The sequence below is a fragment of the Periplaneta americana genome, chromosome 17, assembly GCF_040183065.1.
Source record: "Periplaneta americana isolate PAMFEO1 chromosome 17, P.americana_PAMFEO1_priV1, whole genome shotgun sequence".
In the NCBI taxonomy this organism is placed as follows: Eukaryota; Metazoa; Arthropoda; class Insecta; order Blattodea; family Blattidae; genus Periplaneta; species Periplaneta americana.
The window spans coordinates 84,209,829-84,234,736 of NC_091133.1; the positions used below are offsets into that span (position 1 = coordinate 84,209,829).

At 35.0% G+C, this 24,908-nt stretch overlaps 2 protein-coding genes and 1 long non-coding RNA gene across 5 annotated transcripts in view; 2 read left to right on the forward strand and 1 right to left on the reverse strand.

Annotated features, from left to right (window-relative positions):
- Calx (sodium/calcium exchanger 3) overlaps window positions 1-8,341 on the forward strand; it is a 730,262-nt gene extending 721,921 nt beyond the window's left edge. For all 3 annotated transcript variants that reach the window (XM_069815499.1, XM_069815498.1, XM_069815497.1), the window contains exon 8: window positions 1,045-8,341. In XM_069815499.1, the coding sequence (XP_069671600.1) occupies window positions 1,045-1,249 (205 nt within the window). In that variant the 3' untranslated portion in view covers window positions 1,250-8,341. The remainder of the gene's footprint in view (window positions 1-1,044) is intronic.
- On the reverse strand, window positions 7,657-13,854 carry LOC138692551 (uncharacterized). The gene is made up of 3 exons (XR_011330075.1): window positions 13,737-13,854; window positions 10,259-10,723; window positions 7,657-9,522 (listed from the first exon to the last, which is right to left on the reverse strand). It is a non-coding gene; the product is annotated as an uncharacterized lncRNA (long non-coding RNA).
- A 543-nt stretch (window positions 13,855-14,397) lies between these two features.
- Rat1 (5'-3' exoribonuclease 2 Rat1) overlaps window positions 14,398-24,908 on the forward strand; it is a 217,567-nt gene continuing 207,056 nt past the window's right edge. Inside the window, exons 1-3 of the mRNA XM_069815987.1 lie at window positions 14,398-14,593; window positions 21,512-21,639; window positions 24,067-24,178. Of these exons, the coding sequence (XP_069672088.1) occupies window positions 14,519-14,593; window positions 21,512-21,639; window positions 24,067-24,178 (315 nt within the window). The 5' untranslated portion in view covers window positions 14,398-14,518. The remainder of the gene's footprint in view (window positions 14,594-21,511; window positions 21,640-24,066; window positions 24,179-24,908) is intronic.

The window sequence follows — 24,908 nt, forward strand, 5'->3', positions numbered from 1 at the left end:
CACCACCACCACCACCATCACGACTACTACTACTATATCCAAACTATTATAATAACGAACATAACCACTATTACAACCACCATCACCACCACCACCACCACCACCATGACTACTACTACTACTACTACTACTACTACTACTACTACTACTACTACTACAACCAAACTATTACAATAACGAACATAACCACTATTACAACCACCATCACCACCACCACCACCACCACCATGACTACTACTACTACTACTACTACTACTACTACTACTACTATAACCAAACTATTACAATAACAAACATAACCACTATTACAACCACCGCCACACCACCACCACCACGACTACAGCTACTACTACTCCTACTACTACTACTACTACTACCACCACTATTACTAATACAACCACAACCAATATTACAACCACCACCACCACCACCATTACTACAACAACCCCCACCATCACCACACCACTACAATTGCTGCTGCTGCTGCTGCTACACAGTCCAGTAGTTCTCTCTCTTCTCCTCCCTACATCTCCATCGCTCTTTCTTCATATCTCCTCTGTCTCTTTCTTCCAGCAGGTTTATTGCCCTTCCACCATCTTAATATTGCGAGGGCTGATTCGTATTAGCCTTATCCCCGATAGGCCATTAAGATTTCCATAATTATGTAGCATTACTGATATATTCACTTTGCACTGATGAGCCATAATTTAATAGTTTAAACCAATTATTCATATTAATTTTGTCTCATCGAAGAAGTTAATCACAATAAATTAGTGTGAACTCCATTAGTCTTATTAATGCACTGCTCACAGAGTTTGACACAGAGTTAAATTGTGGAGAATAAAATTGCTTGTTGCTTTGAAATTGAACTTCTATTGCGTTTATCTCAGTTTCATTATTGCATGTGTTGGTTCTTTCTGCAGAACATTACCCTGTTGTGACAGTGACAATGAATTATGCTACTTCAATTAATCTACAATCCCACATTGCCTGGTACTTATATATTTGTTAATACATATCCAATTTTTTTTATTTTCATTTCAGCCTGGCGTTCTCTGTTACCATTTTCTGCACAGAAGCCTTTGTTGCCATTATTATATTGCTGTTAAGAAGATCAAGAGTGGTGGGTGGCGAACTCGGAGGTCCAGTAGTTTTAAAGTACATTACATCGTTTTTGTTGTTCTTCCTGTGGTTGATTTATGTGCTAATGGCCAGTTTAGAAGCATACGGTGTGATCGAGGGCTTCTAAATCCTGCTGGGACATGACAGTGCCATTAAGAGAACCGTTCATCTGGGGATTTCAAAAGTTACAGCTTTAAACATTAGCGATTATACCCCTTTGACGATGGCTATCATTTCTCAGTTGTGAATCAACTGATTTAAAGCATTCAGCCTCAAGCTGCCTACTTGAGAAGTTAGATCTGGCGGCATCCATTTTATGGGATCAATCAAGGGGTAAGATATAATCGTAATTGCACGCCATCATGGGAGCAAAGGCTCAAATATCAGGTGGAGTTCTCTGCAGTTGAAATTCTGGATAGTGTGTAATTTGGCAAGTGCCTAATTTATAAAGTTTGAAGGTTATTTTTGGCAAAGTTTGAAGTAACATCAGCAATATTAGTTATTGTGCATCTGCAATTTGGAAGTTAAAGGACAATAAAACTGCATGAGTCACTGTGGCTTATGAAACAGACAACTATATAGCCACTTTGACTTCCTGTGGCAGTGTCTGTATTTTGAAAACGGAAGTATGTGTATGAAGGAAACGAAGCAAGCTGAAGACCATTTTTGTTTACACTAACAAAATAATTGTGCAATTTTTATATACATGTATATGCAGGAATTGACAGCTGGCCTGTATTCCGTTTTATTAGTAGACATGGTGCAGTTCACGTGAAATAGCATATCTTCAGGTTTAATGCGCTTGTTGAAATGTAACATTATGCTTATAGTAGACCCTCCAATGCATTATCATAAGTCAGTATTTTAATGAGTAAAGACATACTTAATGTGTTCAAATAAGAAGTCGAGCCATTTATACAAATATGTACTTTAAATTTAAGGCAACGAATAAAATAAATCAGCACATTTTGTCTAGTACGGTACTATTTTAAGATGAATTTCATGTATTGTTACTTGGAAAGAGAGACACCAGTGGATATGCTATTTTATTTGACTGTACATAGAGTCATCTGTATATTTCCAGCCAGAAAATTGCCTTCGTTTTGTACAGTCGAAAAGTAAAATCCTGAGTGTTAACTAGTCTTTCTGACTGGGTGCTAGGTCTAGTCTGTATAAAAATATTTTGTCTCGATGAAGAGAGACTTGTGATGTTTCTTAACATAAAAACAACTCATACACGTACAGCTAGATGTCACCATGTCTATAATTACTGGCATGGTTTGGTTATCAACGTGAAACGATGGGTTACAGAGACGCAAGCAAGATCGAAGGACTCCACTTTCCTATTAAACTGTTTATATCTATTACTTAGTCGAGATTTTTATACCTTGCAGGGATAACGCTCATGGTAGAAGTTCATAAGGAAAGTGTTTTTGTTTACGTTAGAAGTTTCGGTTAGCACATAAACGTGAAAACACTCGAGGGAGACCTCTCTCTTAAAATTTTCTCCCCTTTCCATCTAAATCATTATTTTATTATTTGTAGGGTATTGCGTTTTCCAACCTCTATTCATGGATTGAATGAGCTTTTATTTAGTTTCATTTCGCTGTAATAGTTCTCCCTCCCCCCACACGCTTTCAGTTTCAGTATTTGTTAACAAGAACAGAATCATAACAGACACCTTCCATTTTTGGTTCAGCAACCCGAATGCTCTAAACTCTAAACTGTCTTAGCTCTAATACGGTGATATGCAGTTTATTTAAAGTGTTTCATCTCCAACGAATGCATCAATTCGTGATAAAGAACTTCCCTTCAACTATCTCAACCCATGTGTCTTTGTTGTCTCCTACCAACTATAATAAATTTATAACTGAAAAATTTGTCTTTGTCTTCATAAAAGTATATTTCGATTGAAGGCGTTGTCTTCTGTAAATTACGTACATAAACTGCTTCGATGCATGCCTTCCTTTTGATAAATTATAATATGGTGTATTAAAGATATTCAACTTTTTCTTCTTGAAATGCATGATTACACATGGGGAAGAAAGAGAAATTTAATGGAGACATAAATCCATCATCCTACTTAAATAATACACATACAACAATTTTACCATGAGTTGTGTCACATCCATTTTCACCATTCGATATCATAATTTTTATAAGACGTAATTTACCGAAGCCGTCTTGGTCAGTAATAGATCTAGCTCATAATCGCATTTTGTAATAAGAAACATTTTGACTTTATATAGGCTTTGGGATAACATAATTATCTGCTACCTTATTCTACAAATTTTGTATTAGAAGATTGTATTAATAGGGTCCCAAAGGACTCGTCTGGGGAGTTGAAGCTTTTACCCCAATTAGTCTCTCGAGGTTCCGGGTTCAAGTCCTAGATTGTATGTGTATCTTGTGTGACATCCAGTGTGTGAGTCTGTGATAGAATGTTACGAGTGAATGATATTGATTATGAGAGTCGTGTATCCATTTAAACCAATTATAATCTCAACAATTAGTCTTTATCGCTATGAAGTCCTGTAATTTTCCCTATTGTGATTCTCTCATGATACTCTTACTTCATGTTCAGCTGTCTACCCTTATATCTGTGCTCTAGTCAGAAAAGCACTGGGTTTCTATCATCGTTCATATATTGTACACTTGAAAATTCTCTCCTTAGACTACTAATTGGCGAAGTCTTTCCCATCAAATATCTTTATGTACTGTACATATTCATTGCCCCACAATTGCAGTGGCCATCATTCCATATCTTCTGTACTAAATGTTGGAGAAATGGACAACAACATTTAGCCGACATCAGAATTTATTTTAAGTTATATTTTTTCACATTTTCCTTTCAGTCCAAATCAGGATCCTGTTATTTTCACAAATGTATTATGGTTTAATATTTTAAATGCTTGAAAATATGATTGATACAATGGTGACCGCAGCCAGATGAGAAAATAAAGGAACCCTTTAAAAAGTATGGATTTCCTTTTTAATACAGTATGTAATTAAAAATGAAGTCCAGTCTGCAACGTCAGTGAAAATGTGACAGTCTGATGTCGACTTAATTTATTCTAACTCTATTTCCTAAGTGTTTTTTTTTTCACACACACGCAACGAAGTGTCAACATTGTTCATTGTTTTGTGGAACTTAGATCAAATGTTTATGCCTTTTTATAAAAATGTATGCTATTATATTTATACACCCTGAATCCACTTGTATAATGTTGGCGTTGTCTTACAATGCAATGTCATTTCTATAGGTGCTGAAGCTGCTTTATTTTTACTTCCAAAAACTGTTAAAACATACACAATCGGATTTGCGAACAGTATTTTTTCTTACAGTTTTCTCTTCCATGTCAGATTATTATAACATTTAAACTTACACATGACTTGCGACCTCATCTGCTTCTCTTCCCTGGATTTAGTCATGATATAAAAATTGCCTAAGTGTTGCCAGCATATAGTTGAACTTTTTTCTTTTTAACAATACCATTGAACATGAATGTTGACCTGCAATTTGAAAGACAGCGCCTTCTCTCATACTGGACATAGTGGATATTTAGCCTATATATATAAATATATCTATTTTTGGGACCCTGTTAGAGTGGTTCTGAAACTTGTTATAAAACCTTCTTTTCCGTACCAATTCATATTACTTTGAAAAGAGAGGGAATTCAGTTCGGAATGTTAACATGTCTAATGGAAGTCTTTGTTGTAAAAATACAAGTATGTTGAAGCGGCAAAGGTAACAAGAAGGTAATGCACTTGAATCATTGTCAATACTGATATTTACCACTGCCACACAAAGTGAAATTCATTCATGGCAGACTAAATTTTTCGAGATATTTGTTATATGCCGTGCTTGTTTGTGCAAACAGTATTTGCTCTGTAAATAATTGTACATTTGTACATATTGTAAAAATTGTGAGGGAATGCGCATCGTTGTAGCTATTTATGATGTAGATATTTTAAATTATTGGCGGTTATAAAGTATAATGTTATTTAAAAATAAAGTTCTGTTGAATCAAAGAAGAGAGCTATGATGAACGTGGTCTATGGTTAGAATGTTGTGAGTTTATGTCATGTTGAATTTTTAAATTTGTCTACTCTTGGTTTTGGACCTGAGTTGTGGACATGATATGTTCTTCCAGAGAAATATTTAAATAAGTTTAAGCTATATAACAGCCACAGTAAGAGATGGTTTTTTTTTATGTGAGTGTGAATATTAAAACTCTCATCTCTGTTATAATTAAATATGCTTGATTTAGTACACAAAAGTAAAATTATAAAATATAATTAACACACTTAGTTAAACACATCCAATGCTCATCATTCAATTGAATAACGATTATGAAAGAATACTTAAATTGAAATGCAAAACACGATAATTTGCAAATATCAGACACTAGTTATTTAAAGACATATGGCATAGGTGCAGCTATTAACACCAAAATGATATAAAGTATTAATAACAGAGATTGTAATAAAAACATGGCATACAAGTAGCATAAAATAACTTGGTCTCTTTTTAAAGACAGAGTGGAAAAAATAATTTACCTATGTGAAGAATGTATTACCACTTAACGCTGTAACAATAAAATGATAACAATTGTCGCATTGACCATTAATAATTTGTTAGTCACATTACGAGACGGTTGTATAATATCTGAATGGCCTCACAGTCCGCTCCAAGCAATCAGCGGCGTAGTGTCAGGGGGAGCGGACACACAACTGAATTTCCGTTGCAGGTTCAAAAAGCAAAAAATTATTTTCTGGTCTTTTTATGTAAATGAAAATTATATACCACAACACGAATAACATGTAGCATGATAATATGAGAACATCCATGTTGTATCATATTAGTTTTCCTGCCAAGAGACTTTTCTGTTTGGAAAAGTGAAGATGTTTATGTAATTACACTGATCAAGTATCTGATCATTTTTGCTGCAATCAAATTGCGAAAATAATTGAGATGATGATGCAGTGTAAAGATGTAATTGAACGTTTTTATGCATTCAATTCTAAAGACTAGTGATATGATTACAATATATATATTATATAAGTATTTTTCTTTTATGTTGAGATCTAAAATATGAAATATATTTTAACCCTTAAGCAGTCACGCAGGGTGTTGTCAACACTCCAGTCACACATACGGAGCTGTTAACTACATATTGAGTAAGCCTGTACTTCTTAAACTTTCAGTACCTTTCTTAGAATTGGTAAGGCAACAATCACTGTAAACACGTTTGAAATTGTAATTCGCATACTCGAGATAATAATGGTTTAAGTGGTGTGGGTGATGCCAACACCCTGCACTCCTATTACAAATAGTGACAGTGACTAAACTACTTGTGTAACAAATAATAACTAGTAAAAATAATAAGTAGTGACTGTGCGCACAGAAAAATAGAAAAAGTGGTCTGAAAAGGAACATAAAAAGTAAATTATGATTAGGAGTGAATAGACGTTCGAATATTACATGTGGACCAATATTGAAATATTACCATTACTGTACTACATTAATTATAATATTGTGATAGGTATTAAATTATTTCATATAGTTGTATAAATGAAAAAAGAGTGATATTTTAATTGTTCACTAAAAAAAAATAGTCCATAAGAACCCATTATATTTGGGGTGTCAGGAACACTCCCGCAACTCTTAATGTTACAAAGTTAGGCACGACTGCTTAAGGATTAAATGAAGTTCCAGTTATTTGTTACTTTTTTAATTATGGTACGATACCGATAATCAATTATTACCGGTACTTTTTTTAACAAGCTTAAATCAATGTAGAGGAACATGGCAAATTTTTTAATAGTTCTCGTTTCTTCACTGATTTTTTTGATAACTTTTTTGGAAATTTTTTGGCCTTTCTTTAATTGTGCTGTTGAGATAGAGATTACACGGATATTTTCTGCTACATGTTAAAAGTTGTGATGGAATCTTGAAATGTAGCCTGTAGTCAATTTTTCTAATTTTAGATGTTATTTCAAGCATAACAAGCCAGATGTAAATGTAATGTAAAATCCCATATCTACAACAACAATTAATCAGTGTTTACCTATCATTTACAGACATGTTTCAGAAAATTCTTGTATTTGGCTATCTGGTTGGTACGGACAAAATAATGGAGAATAAAGAGAAGAATAGATCTGAGGTAAAATTCTTGAAAGCGAAGGTCCATTTATTACTTATTGGTTTAGGGAACATTTGAAAATCGATCTCAGAGCCACTTGTTTCCATAATAAAAGACTCACTCGTTCAAATCTCGAAGTAAAATGTACAGTAATCTTTATATAAAATGCAGAATGCATCAAAATATTTATATGCAAACCCTTTAGATGACAATTCGTACCATTTACTAGAATGGCATTGCAGCCATATTCTCATTTTAGCTCTCAACTTACTCCAATCCTAAATACATAATACTTAAAAATGTACCTCAGGGCAGAACCCTTCGAAGGGGTCTTTCTCGTGCAGTTATTTCACTTAAATATTAATGTAGCCTAATGAAAATATCAGAAGTACTGAATCCGAAAGTATTAGCTTAATATCAATGGCCCACTTACGTTCAAAAATAGGACTATTTCCAAAATGTCAAATTTATTAAATTAGCATGTTAGGAAGTCGTAAATGAATTGTATCTTAGGTTTTGAGTAATCTGGGAAATACAGACTCAAACAGCTGCAATTTTTGTTGAAAATGTTTTCCACCTCTTAGTAATAATTTCCCTTTGAATTGTCCGTGTGCCAATTTGTTTTATTTGTAATGTTTAAGGTTTTGGATATTTTTTTTTCTTATGAAATAATTTTTTTTGTACTGTAAGTAGATATAATGTTGTGCTTTTATGAAACTGTGTGTCGGGGTAGCCGCCTCCCCCTGTTACCCTGCGCTACTGAGTGTGGCGAGTACTTCATGACAGTTACACTGTTTTCCATACCTACTGTGCAATAATTGTAAAGAAAATAAGTCAGGAATATGTTGTTTTCTACTACTTATACGTTGTTATTTTATGGTGAGATTATTTTATGTCAAAAGTGATACTAATAATAAAGAGAAGTAATATTGAGAGATACACAATATTGATTTGAATGGTGGTGATCTCCACAAATTTTAATGCCAACCTGTCAAAGTTCTTCTATGTTATGGAGGCTTCATTACTGTAATTGATGAAAAATAAAGAGAAAATAAATCTACATATCAAAAGTATATTTTAGTTTTATTTCTACTTATATACAGGTGCAGAGAAATCCAGCTGTCTACTACGTTATGCTTATACAACTAGAAGTAATTGTTATCAGTTCATACTTCTGTGATCAATGAGTATGAAGCGCAACAAATTCAAACATGGAGTAGCAATAGTTAAGTATAACATTTGAGTTACATTAAAAAGTATTGAGTATTTAATCTATCTAAAATAAGAAGCAATTAATAAATTGCTGAATGCTCGGTAAGTTGGACATATTTAGGTGAAATAAATTTTCAGCTTAAGAAAGGTTTTACTGTAATTGAAAATCAACTTTACGTGAATGATGTGAATTTGAATCATTAATGTTGCGATCCCATGTGAAAAGTATGAGCAGATACAGAATGTCCACATAAAAGTTTTACAACTTCAAATGTAAATAACAAATTATTGAGACATGATATCTGGATGCGGTTTTCTGCATGTTAATCAGAAATTTTCAAAGAAAGTTTTTATGAGAATTTTGTTGGATTGCTGAAAAGCGGTTTTTTTTTTTTTTTTTTTTTTGAAAGTGTGAATTTTGGTGAAATCTGAAATCTGACAGTGAAAGAGACGTGGATACCTCAGGAGATAGCACAATGTGTTTTCTGGATTATCGAGGCACCATCAGTAAGCCCTATAAGTCCATTCACAGTGCCGCCAGGGAATTGAACTTGCCGCATTTGACTGGCCACAAAGTCCTTTACAAGAATCTGAGGCTGTAACAGTGGCGGTTCCTCGGGGAAGGGAAGGGAGGAACGTCCTCCTCACGTTTTTCTTCTTTTGAAAGTAAATACCAAATGAAATATATGCCTTGAAATCGAAGAAGATTCGATAATTTTTAAGTTCACAGCTATAAGAAAACCTCGGTTGATCGAGTTTTAAACCACGCACACTCATGTGCTGCTAGAAAACTGTGAGAAGGATGCGAGATTGTTTGTGTGGAGGAAAGTCAATCCATTCCTCCTTTACTGCAGTTAACACACATAGACAACAGCGCGCTAGCGGCCAGAGAAAGAAGAAGAGTTTTAAAGCAAGTAAATGAACGGATAGGGAGGAGAGCCTCCTCTAAATCAGCGCATGGGCGGGAAATAGAAACCGACTGGTCTTGCAGGAAGCTAGCTACAGCTGCCATCTAACGATGCTGCATTCAACCAGACGTCATCTAGGAGGAGACACAATAAAAACAATTTTAACACAAAGCTATGAAAGACACCATATAAACTTTTTTTTAAATTATAAATCAAAATATATTCATAGCACTTTATATAAGCTATGTTCATTGTTTGAAACTTTCGAGGATATCTGAAAGTTGAAGTTGGATTTATATAAAACAAAGAGGAACTAGTTCTAAGTTAGTATTGCAGATCTTTTTCTCTGAAATTCACTTCCACTCATTGTCTACTAGACAGGACAACAGCCAAGTTGTCAGTTTTGTACAAATATATTTGAAATTGAAGGTACTGCAAACTACATTATTTTTAACATAAAAAAAATTAATCGGCCACCGGCAGCTTTGAACAATAATGGTAGTATGACTTTACAAGAACTGATGTTCTTCAAAAGCATTTGACACTGAACTTGTAAAATGTACATGTGAGAACACAGACCACGTGGGTGGGTGCAGTGTTCTCGCTTTCTTAACAGATTATTTCTCATTCCCATTTCCGTAAAACGGTTCTGGTTACGCGTTAGTAGCTGGTATCTTCCAACACGTGTGATGCTGTAATGTGCGTGAAAAATGCTGCGAGGTTGTGAATTTCCTTGTAATTGTTATTTTGTGCAACAATGAATGGAAGTGAAAACATATTATATTTTGGACAATTTAGGAAACTCAGTTTACAAAAACAGATTATTGCTATACAAAAGGGAAGGCCAACCCTAACACTACCTGGTCTTACATGTATGCATGTAGGCTAATTTGTAGCTTGTTTCTCTCAAGAAGGTGTCATTTTGCGCTGTTAACTTCTTTCCTCCTCTTAAGAAATATGCAGGAACTGCCACTGGGCTGTAGGCATACAAAGTTCAGTCAGTGCAAGCTCTTCAGTCAGATAATCGTTTGCTGTCGACATGCTGGCTAGAATTAATGCCGAGGACAGATTCCTTCGGGGACAAATACACCTTGCACACGTTTAATGTCCTCCACACTTGTGCTTTGCCGACCACTGCCTTTTTGCTGCAGCACACTCCCAGTCTCTATAAATTTTCGGTGCCACTCCCGGATTGGTGGTTATCTTCCATATTGAGTCCGAACGTGATGTTGTACCTATATATTTGATCATGTGTCGATAAACCAAAATACAAATTGTGCCATCTCCTGAGGTGTCCACATCTCTTTCACTGTCAGATTTAAACAAAATACACATCTGCAATCAAAAAACGTATTTCAACAATCCAACAAAATTCTCATAGAAACTTTGACAGTTTCTGTTCAAAATTGAAGTATATTGTAATTTATCCGATTTTGACATCATTTTAAAACATTAATTTACTCATGATCATATTCTACTATTATAATAAGTACAGTGAGTCCCAGCGAACGTTCCCAGAGTTTCTGTTGACCGACCAGCAGCAAGTCACCCTCCCCCACTACTACCACTGCTTGCATCTGTGAACTCGCGGTGCTGCGCAAGATTAAAACTTACATACTGTAGGCCTATTAAACTAATAAATTTAAAATGTTTTCAAAGTTCCTGTTTATGATTAACCACTAAAGATATCGATTCAACTACTTTTACAAGTTCGTATCCATATATTATCTCCAAAGAAAAGAAATTCGCTGGATCACTGTCTAAGAATATACTATCTACTGAAGGATATCGGTATTCATTTCCTGTGTTTCTTAAAATAATATTTATGTACCACATTCATTTTCATCTCTTTTTCTTAGTTGGTTATTTTACGGAGCTTTATCAACAACTTAGGTTATTTAGCATCTGAATGAGATGAAGGTGATAACGCTAGTGAAATGAGTCCAGGATCCAGCACCAATAGTTACCTTGCATTTGCTCATATTGGATTGAGGGAAAACCCAAGAAAAAACCTCAATCAGGTAACTTGCTCCGACCAGGAATCGAACCAAGGCCACTTGGTTTCGCGGCCAGATGTGCTAACCGTTACTCCACAGGTGTGGACATTTTCATCTCAGAGAATTAACGAACAACAAGAGTGTATTGATTTAGTATACAGTAATTAGTACGTTAGCTTAGCATTCCATAGATAAAATAAATAAACTATGCAATAAATGCAATGCAAACGATGGGAGTAATGAGCCAAACAGATTATATTGCGTTGTTTTAAAAGGTGTTCCTCTTGAGATTCAAGAGCCTCCACAACCAATTAAAAAGTTACTTATCAGAGTACATCTGTTATCAACACACTTTTCAAATAATATAAAACAGTACACCTTATTTCAAGTAGCATTGTCTGGTGTAAAAGAAATACATAAAGTCAATTCTACGCCATCACTTAAAGTTCAAGCATAGGCTTATCATTTAATTGGAAATCTTCATCCAGCTGAGAGTAAGAGCCTTCAATTCTTACAAGTATAAGTATTTCATTTCAGACACTGACAAATTGTCTATTGGGCCTAATATAGTATCATCTTAAAAGTAGAATTGATTGAACTACTCCAGAAAGTATTACATGATAACCAGTAAATTCATAGTTTTAAATATAACTTTCAGAATTATTCAGGAGCAAACAACTTACAACATACAAAAAGCTATTATTCACTGAGTAATTACAAAACTGTATTTAGATTTGAGTCAATATTTATTTCTAACAAGTGCAGCGAAGTGGGTGGGTAAGTTATGGCTAGTATTGAAATAAAGTGATAAAATATTCTTCTTGTCAATCCCACTGGAGTTACGGATCTCTTCGAAAATCTGTTGAAAAAAAAAAAAAAAAAACTGAGAAACAATTTTAGATACACTTCTGCTTTTTACGTTGAAACAATAAAGTGAATATCAGTGGCGTATGCTGAACCTGGAGTATGGGTGTTCTGTTAAAAATATATAATTGGTCTATAGTCACACGAGTTTAGTAGAAATTTCAAATTCATTAACTACTCGTGCTACGTGAGTAAAAAAACCATCTGCTGTTCTATCAGCATTAACATCTACAAAGCCCAAGAATCTTTCATAGACATAGCGGAGAACTGTAGATAGTTGAGATTTGTTCTCAATATCAGAAGTTTCATCAAGTATTATAGCTACAAATGAAACTGAGTTAATTTCATTTTTTATTTCTTCTTTTTCTACACCAGTAATAGCTTTTACAGTATCATTTTGAATCAATGGAGAAGTTCCTGGAAACAATGTGGAAGAATTTAGATGGTTTTCTAAAAGTATACCATATTTTTTTAACACATTCAAAAATTCTAAAAGATTTCTTTTGTTCAAAGAACTATTTGATTCGTCATGTCCCCATAGAGGGAGCTCCTAGTTAGCTAGAAGGCAAATAGCGTCAATGATTCGTATTAATACAGCTCTATTTTTCTTTACCATTTCGTTGTATTTATTGGTATCAGTTCTTTGTTGATCATCAAGTAAAGTATCAATTCAGTCACGAAGCTCAATATATAGGGAATATGCATCCATAGATAGTTGCTAACCACTAGGATCGCTACTTTCGCCTCAAAACAGACAATCCGAAATAGTGCCGGCACAGTATATTGTTCCTATAGTATTCTCATCAACTCAAGCTTCATGACTGTATATACTAGACTGTGGTAAAATTCTGTAGCTGACTATAGTCCTAAAAACTAAACTACAAACCGCTGACTTGGCAACATTGCTAGACACGTTTCCATGCAACAAGCAATTGAGGTGGGTTTACATGTGCATGGATTTATTGGGGCCAGTTAACATGCCAGTCGTTTTTTATTTTAGTAAGTTATTTTACGACGTTTTCTCAACATCTTCAGTTATTTAGCGTCTAATGACATAACTGTTTAACCTATACTGGTTTTTTTTTTTAAGATGGGACATGACAGGAGCGGTGCGATCGGAGAAACAACTGAATGTCACATAGAGTGGTAGGCCTGTTGCTATGGTAAAAACGGTTGAGTTGCCAAACTTACCGTTCCCACGTGGCGAGTGCTTAATAGCTCTCTTGGTGACATTTATTGTGCATACAATGTTAGCACAGTCCAGTATATACAGTCGCGAAGCTCAATACGTAATAAATATGCAAACGTTAGATAGTTGCTCACCACTAGGATCGCTAATATCGCCTCATTACAGGCAATGCAAAATAGTACCGATACAGTCTATTGTTTCTAGCACCCTCAAAACTCAAGTTTCGTAGTAGACTGTGATGTTAGCATTGGTACGTTTCGTGTTTGATTCTCTGTCGATATTTGTATTGTTTTCTTACCTTCGCGTCAAATGTCAATGAATGTTTTAACGTCAGTCATCTTAACGTCAATTGCTAGCTTCCATCAGCTGGCAGCATGGTAATCCATATTGGGTACCTAGCACTGTAGTTCCAAGCTCGGCCGCTTAACTGTCATGTCTCATTAAAAAAAAAAAAAACAAGTATAGATCATATTCTATCTAGATCGTACTCTATGATCACAGTCTAGTATATACAGTCGCGAAGCTCAATACGTAGTAAATATGCAAACATTAGTCAGTTGCTCACCACTAGGATCGCTAATATCGCCTCATTACAGGCAATGCAAAATAGTACCATCACAGTCAATTGTTTCTAGCACCCTCAAAACTCAAGCTTCGTGACTGATAAGATAATAACTGCCTCCCATTGGAGGTAGCCCAGAAGGACTCAGTATACTCTCCTACATTAATTTTACAATATTACATGTTTATATAAACTGTAGACTGTGCTATGATCTAGTCTAGGGTGTTTAATTCGCTGTCTTCATTCGATAGTATTGTCTGTCCAGATTATTCTATGATCTAGGGTGTCCGTCATCCAGAGGGAAATTTTCGGCACAGCCAGAGCCTCTGGCACAGCGCATCAAGAATCGAAGTAGCTGATTCAGATTATTCAACGAGTATAGTACCACACAGTACTCTTTGAAATAACCATCACCAAAACAAATGGCCGCCGTATGAAAGCTAGCGGTCAGAAGTGAAATTGATCTAGTTAAAGTGTAACTATAAACTTTATAAACAGGATACAAGATTTAATTAGAAATGGGTGTTCCAGCATTTTTTCGTTGGCTTAGCAGAAAGTACACATCTGTAATTGTTCCTTGTGTTGAAGAGAAGGTTTGTATTTTCTAAGCTTAACCTCATGCATTAGTTTCACAGGACGTGATATGTATTAATTTGTACTAAGTGAAACATTAAAATAAGTAACAAAAAAAGTTGTGTTATATATATTTTACGATGCATAAATTTGTTTAAAGGTAGAGATATAGTAAAGTGTTCTTTTCAGTTACCAGTACGTTGAATACCTTCGTCAAATGAATGTTAAGGTTGTGAAAAAAATAGTAGAAACGTGGGTAATGGAAGGAATTAAAATTTAGGTAATTATTTACTTTAACGATACCATACTTGTCTCTTGTTTATGAAAGTAATTGAACAAGTGGTGAACGGCATAATAAATAACCAAGTATGTGGACGTTATGAACGGTCAGTGAAAGTATATAGAAACAGTTTTGTTTTTAATTGCAGTAAATATACATCGAAAAAAAAGTAAGTCCAGAAAGTCTGGTTGGAAAATTTCAGGTTGACCTTAACCTAAACTAACCTAACCTAACATCCGGTGAGTGAGGAGTAGTTTATAGCATAGCTAGATGGAAATCACAGAGGAAGAAGTAGAAAAATAGTAGATACGAAGCGTATCGCTAAAGTAAATAATTACGAAAATTGTATGTACTACAGAAAGGAAACTAATTGGAGTGAAATTCACATATTCTCAACTGCTATAAGAACTAATTGTTAGTACGTTTTCATATTCGTATATGCAAGGCATACTAAAAGCCGAAAGTAAGCTAATCTAAACTGTTACATATTCGTGTATGAAAGGCATATAAAAGATGCGTATCGTGATATTAACATATGTACTGTAAGTCATGGCAACTATGTTATATCAGCCAATAAAGCTGCAGGAATAGAAATTCACTAAGTATGCGATTGAAGGTCACTTGAATGTGCTTTGCAATGCTAGTATCAAATTGTGTCCGGGTACAGGTGGTAATGGTTTAGGGACATTGAAAGATGCGTAAATAGATATCATCGTTTTATTATGCATAAAAGGAAACAAAGTAGACTACATTACTCACAACTAACTCCCTTCAAAATAATCCCCCAAGGCTTCCACACATCTTTGCCAACAATGATGCAGGCGTTGAATACCATTGGTTGAAGTGACTCAGGAGAAGACGAGTGCGGAGTGAGGAGAAAAGGTGATTAATAGATAATGTTACGACAACACATGTAATACTTGTACTACTAATAAGTGGAAACATTATTTCCGCTTACTAGTAGTACAAGCATTATTGTCATAACATTATTAAGCACTCTTTCTCCTCACTCCGTGCTCATCTTCTCCTGAGTCACCGACAGTACCTATGCTTGAGTTTAGCTGATTATTTCGTGAGTTCGAGCTTTGTAAAGTTATAAGTATTAAATTTAATATGCGTAGGCCTATGAAGAAGCTGTTAAAAATTTAAAAACTTACGTACATAAATATGGGAAATGCCTGTTATTATTTGGTTGAGAAGCTTTTGTCATCCAGTCTGCTCTAAAAAAAAACAAAGTTAGAATTTAGAAAACAATTATAATATTACCGGTTGTTCTGTATTGTTGTGAAACTTGGACTTGGGTTTTTGAGAGTAAGGTGCTTAAGAAAATATTTGTGGCTAAGAAGGATGAAGTTGCAGGAGAATGGAGGAAGTTACACAATGCAGAACTGCACAAATTGTATTCTTCACCTGACATAATTACTACTACTACTTACTGGCTTTTAAGGAACCCGGAGGTTCATTGCCGCCCTCACATAAGCCCGCCATTGGTCCCTATCCTGAGCAAAATTAATCCATTCTCTATCATCATATCCCACCTCCCTCATATCCATTTTAATATTATCCTCCCATCTACGTCTCGGCCTCCCATCACCTGACATAATTAGGAACATTAAATCCAGACGTTTGAGATGGGCAGGGCATGTAGCACGTATGGGTGAATCCAGAAATGCACACAGAGTATTAGTTGGGAGGCTGGCGGGAAAAAGATCTTTAAAAGATCTTTGGAGAGGCCGAGATGTAGTAGATGGGAGGATAATATTAAAATGGATTTGAGGGAGGTGAGATATGATTGTAGAGACTGGATTAATTTTACTCAGGATAGGGACTGATGGCGGGCTTATGTGAGGGTGGCAATGAACCTCCGGATTCCTTAAAAGTCATAAGTAAGTATGTACAAATGACTACTGGGTGTTCATTTCAAAGTGTGTCATGACGTCACTGTTGCGAGTCAGCGATTTGAAGCGAGTTTCAGCTTTAATGTCAGAGAAGTTGCCTATTATTCAAGGCATTCAACCTGAACTTAAGAACGTGTACGGTATAACTTGAACTTCTTAGCAACAGATTGTGGTCTGTACGGTCTGTGTGCTACCATAACCTCTTTCGAACTGTGTTTTGCGTGGGAAGTCGTACGCAGGATATTCGTTATCATCGGTTGCATATGACAACATTCCACAACACAAAATCAAATATTCCATGTTCATGTTGACCGACGAAAGTTAATGTCAACAAATACTTCAGTAATCGTCTTAACCCTCTCCCCATATCCCGACAGTAAGAAAAAATACTCACTTCAGTACATGTTTCCAAACAGTTCACATTCCTGCCACTACCGGCATTACTGTACGTATCAGTAAGTACTCTTCAGAATGAACACCGTACTGCTAGGCAACTTCTCTGGCACATAGGTAATACGCCTTTACAGAAGTGTAGGAAGATTGAATTCTCTAGGCACATTGGCTAGCCACATGACGGCATACTGCGAGCCATGACACACTTTGAACTGAACACGCAGTAGAGTCTGGAATCTATATAATTACATATTCTGTTTCTATATTATGTACCTATAAGAAAAGCTAAAATGTCTGTGAATCACACGAAAGGGACTATTATTCCGAAGTTTTAAGTTACATATTGTTACATATTTTGATGCATAATAAATATTTTCGCATATATTACATATTTTGAAAGATTGTACATTTTTACACCAATTTTCCCTAGACCTGACTCATAAGTTATATATCTGAAAATTGTGTATGAAGCTTGTCCCTTCATCTGTAATGCATAAAAATAATTTAATAGTTTAAAATAATAACATATCCTATAAAAAAAGAATGAACATCCCTTTGGTATGCTAACTTTTTGTGTGTCCCATAAGAAGTAATGGTAAAACAGAAACTAATGCCAATGTGAAGGATAGGTCATTGTACTGCTACTGTGGTGAAAGACAGAGTGAAAATTACCCTGTGGGTATGACACCCCCAATGAGTTGTTCTGAAAGAAAACGATAGTTCTTTCAGTTTTCTTGAAAAGCTTATGCTAACATCAGGTGATAACAGCTAGCTAGTGTACTGCTATGGTGCCAGTCACATCCAAAGTTAAAAGATTGGATTTCAATTGATGATGCCTTTACTAAGTGACAGCAAAATCATACTGTGCAAAGTGTGTGACAAACGCATTTAAAAACTGAACTTCATATCCAAATAAAAAACGTATTCCATTGAAAAAAGAAGTTCTTCCAACACAAGTGGTGCAGGTACCTTCTTCGTCTTCTACCAGTGAATTTAATAAAGATTTGTGCATGGCAGTGGTTGCTGCAGACATACCGTGGTATAAACTTGGAGTGCCAAAGTTTCAAGCATTCCTATGCAAATACTGCAACTTCAGTATTCTGGATGAATCAACACTCCGGAAGAATTATTTGAACTCCAGCTACACTGACACAATGTAAATGATTAGAGGTTTAACTTGGCGATTCCAACTTATGGGTTGCCGTTGAAGGGACAATGACAGCAGAAAATATGAATAAACATTTAATTATTAATTGCACCTCCAAACAATAATTAAATGAGGTTGAATCACATATGTATCTGTAATTTTTTATCAGTGTGCAAAATACATCTAATAAAGCTTAGATTTTAAGTTCTATATATTTTATTTATTACATATTTATCTATATATTTTGCCATTTTTAGCTACATATTTCTTATTTTCATATTACATAAAATCCTGTCTCTAATAATGACCCTTGCCCATATAATAACAGGTCATACTGGTAGTTTGAGCCCAGTGAAAAGGTGATTTCTTGAGTTCGAGATTAAATTTACCTATAAGTAATTAGAACGGCTATGAATGAGTTTAAAAAAATTTCAAAATTTATACAGGCCTACATGATGATCCTTGCCCATATAGTATCAGGCCACAGTTTGAAACCAATGAAGAGATTTCCTGAGTTTGAGCTTTATAAAATTATGAGCATTAAGCATATAGTTTCAGTCAGCAACTTATCAAAGTATATAAGTACAGAATAAATTTTCTGTCACATCACATTAAAATTATATATCCACGAATATTTCCATCTTATGTAAAGTCATCTTCATGTGATAGACAATAAAAAAGCAACAAAATTGAACACTGGTGATATACATTAGGTGAACACTTGTATAATAATAATAATAATAATAATAATAATAATAATAATAATAATAATTATAATAATCTATGGCGCTACAGCCCGTGAATGGCCTAGACCGACCAGCTGGCTGCTGGCCTCACTCCCACATGTCGAAGCAGAGGTGGACGATCATCCAACCAGAATGGCGGTATCATGTGGTTAGCACGATGATCAGCCCAGCCATTATAGCTGGATTTCGCTACCTATTGTAGCTCCCCAAGTGCATCACGATGCTGGGTGGGCACCAGTCCCATACACTGGCCAAAATTTCATGAGAAAATTTCTTCCCCCATGAGGACTCGAACCAGCGCATATTCTGTAATGCGAGTCCTAGGCAGGATGTCTTAGACCATGACACCATGGCACGGGACGAACACTTGTATGTATTACAAAATTAAACCTGTATACTCATTATAAGAGAATATAAGTGTGGCTCTAAATCACAACTTTTACAAGCTTTTGATGATGTAAATTGTAACATCTTATTGAATATATTAGAAGAAGATTGCATCCCACAGCAAATTGTTCAGAATATTTATAATATATATAAAAATACTTCAATCTCAATTAAAATTGCAGATAAATTGTCAGTCTGGAAGATGGTTTCTTCTGGTGTCTGACAAGAATGTCCACTGTCCCTTCTTCTGTTTAACATATATATGAATGCAATGATACGTGAATTTAGAAATACAAGACAATGGTCACATACCAATAAACCACAATTTAAATTTGGACGTATTGTTATTTGCAGATGATTTAGCTTTGCTAGTCTGTTCAGAGAACGATTTACAAAGGTCCATATACAATTTGAAACTTATAGCAGACAAATACTCTATGGAAATTTCTACCGACAAAACTAAAATTATGGTTTTTTGTCTCATAGAGCCCATTTTTAGCAAGATTTATATTAATGGAAGTATTTTGAAAAGAGTTAAAAAATTTAAATAGCTTGGCTACAAATTATCTTTCTTAGCAGATTTAGACATTCGTGACAAAATTTTGCAGTATAATAAATCAATGGGCATCATAAACAGAATCATGAAACCATCTCTAGTTCGGCAACATATCGGCACTCATCTGTATAAAACCTTAGCACGGCCAGTCCTGCACTATGGAAGTGAAGCATGGACTCTAAGGAAATGTGACGCAAGTAGAATCACTGCTAGTGAAATGAGATTCATACGCCGAACAGCTGGCTATACTAAGTGGGACCATAAAAGAAATGAAGAAATCTTAAAGGAACTTGAAATGAACTCTATACTAGCAGACATATGTCACTATCAAGACAACTGGCGTCAGCATGTGAGGCGTATGTCTAGGACTAGAATCCCTTGTGCAATCCTGCATTACCAACCTAGAGGCAGGAGATCAACTGGACATCGAATGAAGAGATGGGCTGAAAACTTTTGTGGACCGTAACAGTCCTTCTGGGACTATAACGTGTGTGGCTGATGATGATGATGATGATGATGATGATGATGATGATGATGAATTGTAAATTACAAGTAGGTATTGTTGTTTAGTCAACTGTCCAAAGACAGGTCTGAATCCCACAAGTGATACAAACAGGGCTCCACTTATTAGGCAACTATGCAGGAGATAATGGGGTAGGGTGGCCAGTTCCTTTCCCCCTCCATTGCATACATCGCTGATTAGCTATATATTACACTAATCAGACGTCAGATGCGAAGTAGATATTATGAGCAATTAAATTTAGAGATGATTCCGTCTAATAATTTATCAAATAGGTGACGGGTAAGTTATTAGATGGAACCATCCCTGAATTTAATTGCTCATAATATTGTCTTCAAGGTTAAACTAAAATTCCTTTCCTTAAATTCTATATACTATCAGAATATTGTCCAATGTGGACACTTCACCTAGCATAGAGCCATTTGCTGCATGCACTGATCAAGTGTTAATCTGAAAACGAAATTGAGTGCATAATTGCCTGATATTCAGTTTTCGACCACCCCAACATTTTACAATGCATTCATTTTCACTGCTCAGCAAAGAATGCAGGCAGAGTTGCACCTTAATGTCTCCCAGACCGATTTTTTAACGCATCTTGCCAGCCATGTCTTGCCAAAATTTCCTTGCATTGCATTGACCTTTATAAGCAAGAGTGCCTTGATCATCATATAGCTGCAGGTGTGCAACCTGCTGAGTACCATACCTAACACAAGAAGGGATCGTAGAGAGGCCTGAAAAATATTTATTTTTTTGTACATGCTCTGACATAGGGACTGCAAACAGTTACATTGGAGAGTGGATGTACTGGGGAACAAATTGAGGATCATTTCAAACTTCATTCTCCAATTTGAAGCTTTTCTCAGAGATATTGGAAGGCATATCTAGGAGTAGGGAAAATGGCTAAAATTGGGTTTATCAGAATTATTTTGCTCATTTGATTAATTTTTTGTACTTGTTATTACGATAAGACATCACTATGCTTAATAAATTAATATATTTTAACTATTTCAGCCAAAAGAAGTAAATGGTGTAAAAATACCTGTAGACTCAACCAAACCAAATCCAAATGGAGTGGAATTCGATAACTTATACTTGGATATGAATGGAATTATTCATCCATGCACACACCCTGAAGATAAGTAAGTAATGATAAATAAACTGTAAAGAACAACTATTTGAGCTTAATTTTGTAGGACACTGTTGAGTACTGAGTAAATATGAGTTTATATTAGATTATGTTATGTTAATTTACTGTAACCCAATTTTAAAGGCATATTAAACCAAGCATCACACTCTGGTATGATATATTCTAAACAGCAGTATTTAATTATACACACAATGACGAAACTCTGCTTTTCTACAACTAATGGTTTCCAAGTCACATATCTCTAAACATGAATACTGACAATGTGTGTGGTATCACACTGCCGCACTGCACTGCAGCAAGTCCATTCTTGCTTTTAGTTAATCATGTTACATTCACTATAATTCATGTCCAAATCGCGAAAAATACCGTTCTTCTTTTCATAATAAAATGTTAAGCAGCTGTGAGCTTACACAGTGCAAACCATGTGTGCAGCAGTTGTGGACAAAATTCCTTCGCTCATGTATTGAGAACCATTTGATATTTTGAGTTGTAATTTTGAGTGCTGTATCAGCTACTTGTCTGTTCATTGCCCCTTTAGCAATTCCAGAATGCCAAGATAATGTACTTCAATATTCCATGTTCTCGAAATAGCGCATTTTTGTAGCAAATTACAAATGGAATTAAATTTATCCTAGAATAAATGTTGGAGTTGCTTTACATGTAGGTACAGTGTTGCCAGAAGGTTTGACACCTTATAATTCTTATAAAATGCTGCCCTTGCCTGAAATTATTATAGAAGCTAACAATGGTTTTATCTGTTGATTAACAATAGGAAATGCTAATTTTTAGTGCAATTTTAGTAGCACCTATTTATATGATGACTTTATAAGTTTTTCAAATAAAATAAAAAATCTTACATTTTCAGTATTAAAGTTGAAAATGAATGGGTAACTAATTGGTGCACGATTCTCAACTGTTGCTGGAAGATGTAGGATATATTACTCTTTAAAATAGTAAAGATCAAATATTTGTAAAAAAAATTTTCTTCGTGAATGTCCTAGCAGTTTCTAAGGTTTGAAGATTAAAAAAAAAAAATTAGAAAATTTTATTATTGGTTGGTTCATCTGTAACTGTTAAATGGAACTGCGTTCCTTGGGATCATGGTGGTAGTGGAGAGTAGCTGTGCAAACCTCATAGCTATAACTGCTTCCATTCAACAGTTACAGACGAACTGATCAATAACAAAATTTCCCCATTTTTTTTTAACTTCAAACCTTAGAAACTGCTAGGATGTTCACATAGAAAATTTTATACAAATATTTGATCTTTACAAATTTAAAGAGTAATATATCGTACATCATCCAGCAACACTTGAGAATCGTGCACGAATTAGTTACTCATTCATTTTCAACTTTAATATTGAAAATGTGTGTGTGTATCTAATGCTCTGGATTTGACAATGAAGTCATCATCCTTCTTGCTTCCCAATATTTTGATGGAAGGTCCACAATGGACAGTACAACCGCCAACTCTTAAAAATATGATGTCCTTCAAGAAAATGGTTAAAATCAGCTCATAAAAAATATTGAAAATGTGTGATTTTTTATTTTGTTTGAAAAACTAATAAATTCTCTATAAGGACTAACAGCCATCATATAAATACTGAAATAAATTGCACTTAAAAATTAGTCTTTCCTATTATTAATCAACAGTTAAAAACATAGTTTCTCTAATAATTTAAGACCAAGGAGTGTTTTATAAGAATTATAAGGTGTCCCTAAACTTAATGGCAACATTGTATTTGCGTTAAGAAACAAACCTAACGTCATCACAGTGGTAGTTCAGGAGCTAGTCATTGAATTTAATTTACCGATAGTAACACTAATTGCTAGACATTGTGTTTACAGTATATGCACTGAAAACTAAGATTGCCACTGAGAGGACATGGTGTCCATTGGGAGGGTTTCTAGGCCCGATTCACAAGTCTCCAAAATTTAACAATAGGTAAAATGAGTCACACAGACTGCAGCATGCATGTTGTAAATTGCGCATTGACATGCAAGATGATTACACCATTAACAAAATATTCTCAGCACTTTGTTTTATTACAGTTACCAACCTTATCCACTACTTACCCATAAGCGCGTGGTTTACAAGATGCATGCTTCAGTCCACGTTACTCATTTACCTATTATTAAATTTCAGAGACTTGTGACTCAAGCATAGAAACCCTCTCAAAGGATATATCGCATTCACTCTAGTGTACTTGGTGGCACTTCTAGATTTTAGTGCATATAAATCCGGTGTCTACTAATTGCGCATTTATTTGCTAGAGAGATTTGTTAAATTATAATCTGAACATTAAAATGTTACCTGAAATTAACAGAGATTACTTTCTTGTTTTAAAATTTGGTTAGAAATAATACATTTCATGGATAATGTTGAAAATAGTGGCACATAAAATCTCTTTCCGTTGCAGACCTGCACCCAAAGATGAAGACGAGATGATGATAGCAATATTTGAGTGTATTGACAGACTTTTCAGAATTGTGAGACCTCGAAAATTGCTGTACATGGCTATCGATGGTGTTGTAAGTAGTTTGTATTTATTATGTACATAATATGTCTGCGTATGTATCTTATTTCAACGCTTAAACTTTATCGATCTCTGTATTCTTGCTCTTATAACATATATAAATGAACAACATGCAAGTAGATGTGGTAATTGGACTTGCTGCTACTCTGTGCTGCAATAAGAAGTGGAAAAGAAGATTTAAATGTAGTAGGAATTGTTGGAAAGGAAAAACATCCCCACATTAACTTAATGAATGATTTACGAGGCGCGTCCATAAAGTAACTTTCCCACTCGTCCCACAGCTAGCAAACCATATGTTGCGCGAAGCGACTGCATGTACGTGATAGAGTGATCAGCGAATAGGGATTGTAAAGAATGGACACTCCGCGTCAGTACCTTTGATGTAGCCGGACTGATTTCAATGACCTTCAAGCCAGCTAGAGCGTGAGATTCTGCTTTCTCCCTAGAGTTGGTGCTGACATCACACCAGCTAGCAGTCGACACAGCGGAAATATAACACATAATTAATACATCTCAAAATAAATTTGATCCATAAAATAATAAATGCGTCATTAACTGTAATGTCTAGACTCTAGAGTTCCTTTATAATGAGAGTTGAGACGTTGACCCCCAACAACAATTAAAATATGTAATGATTTGATAGCAGTGAAAATGGAAAAACAAAACTCTTATGAGAAGTAAAACCATATACCTATATTATATTATATACAAATATTAAACGAATT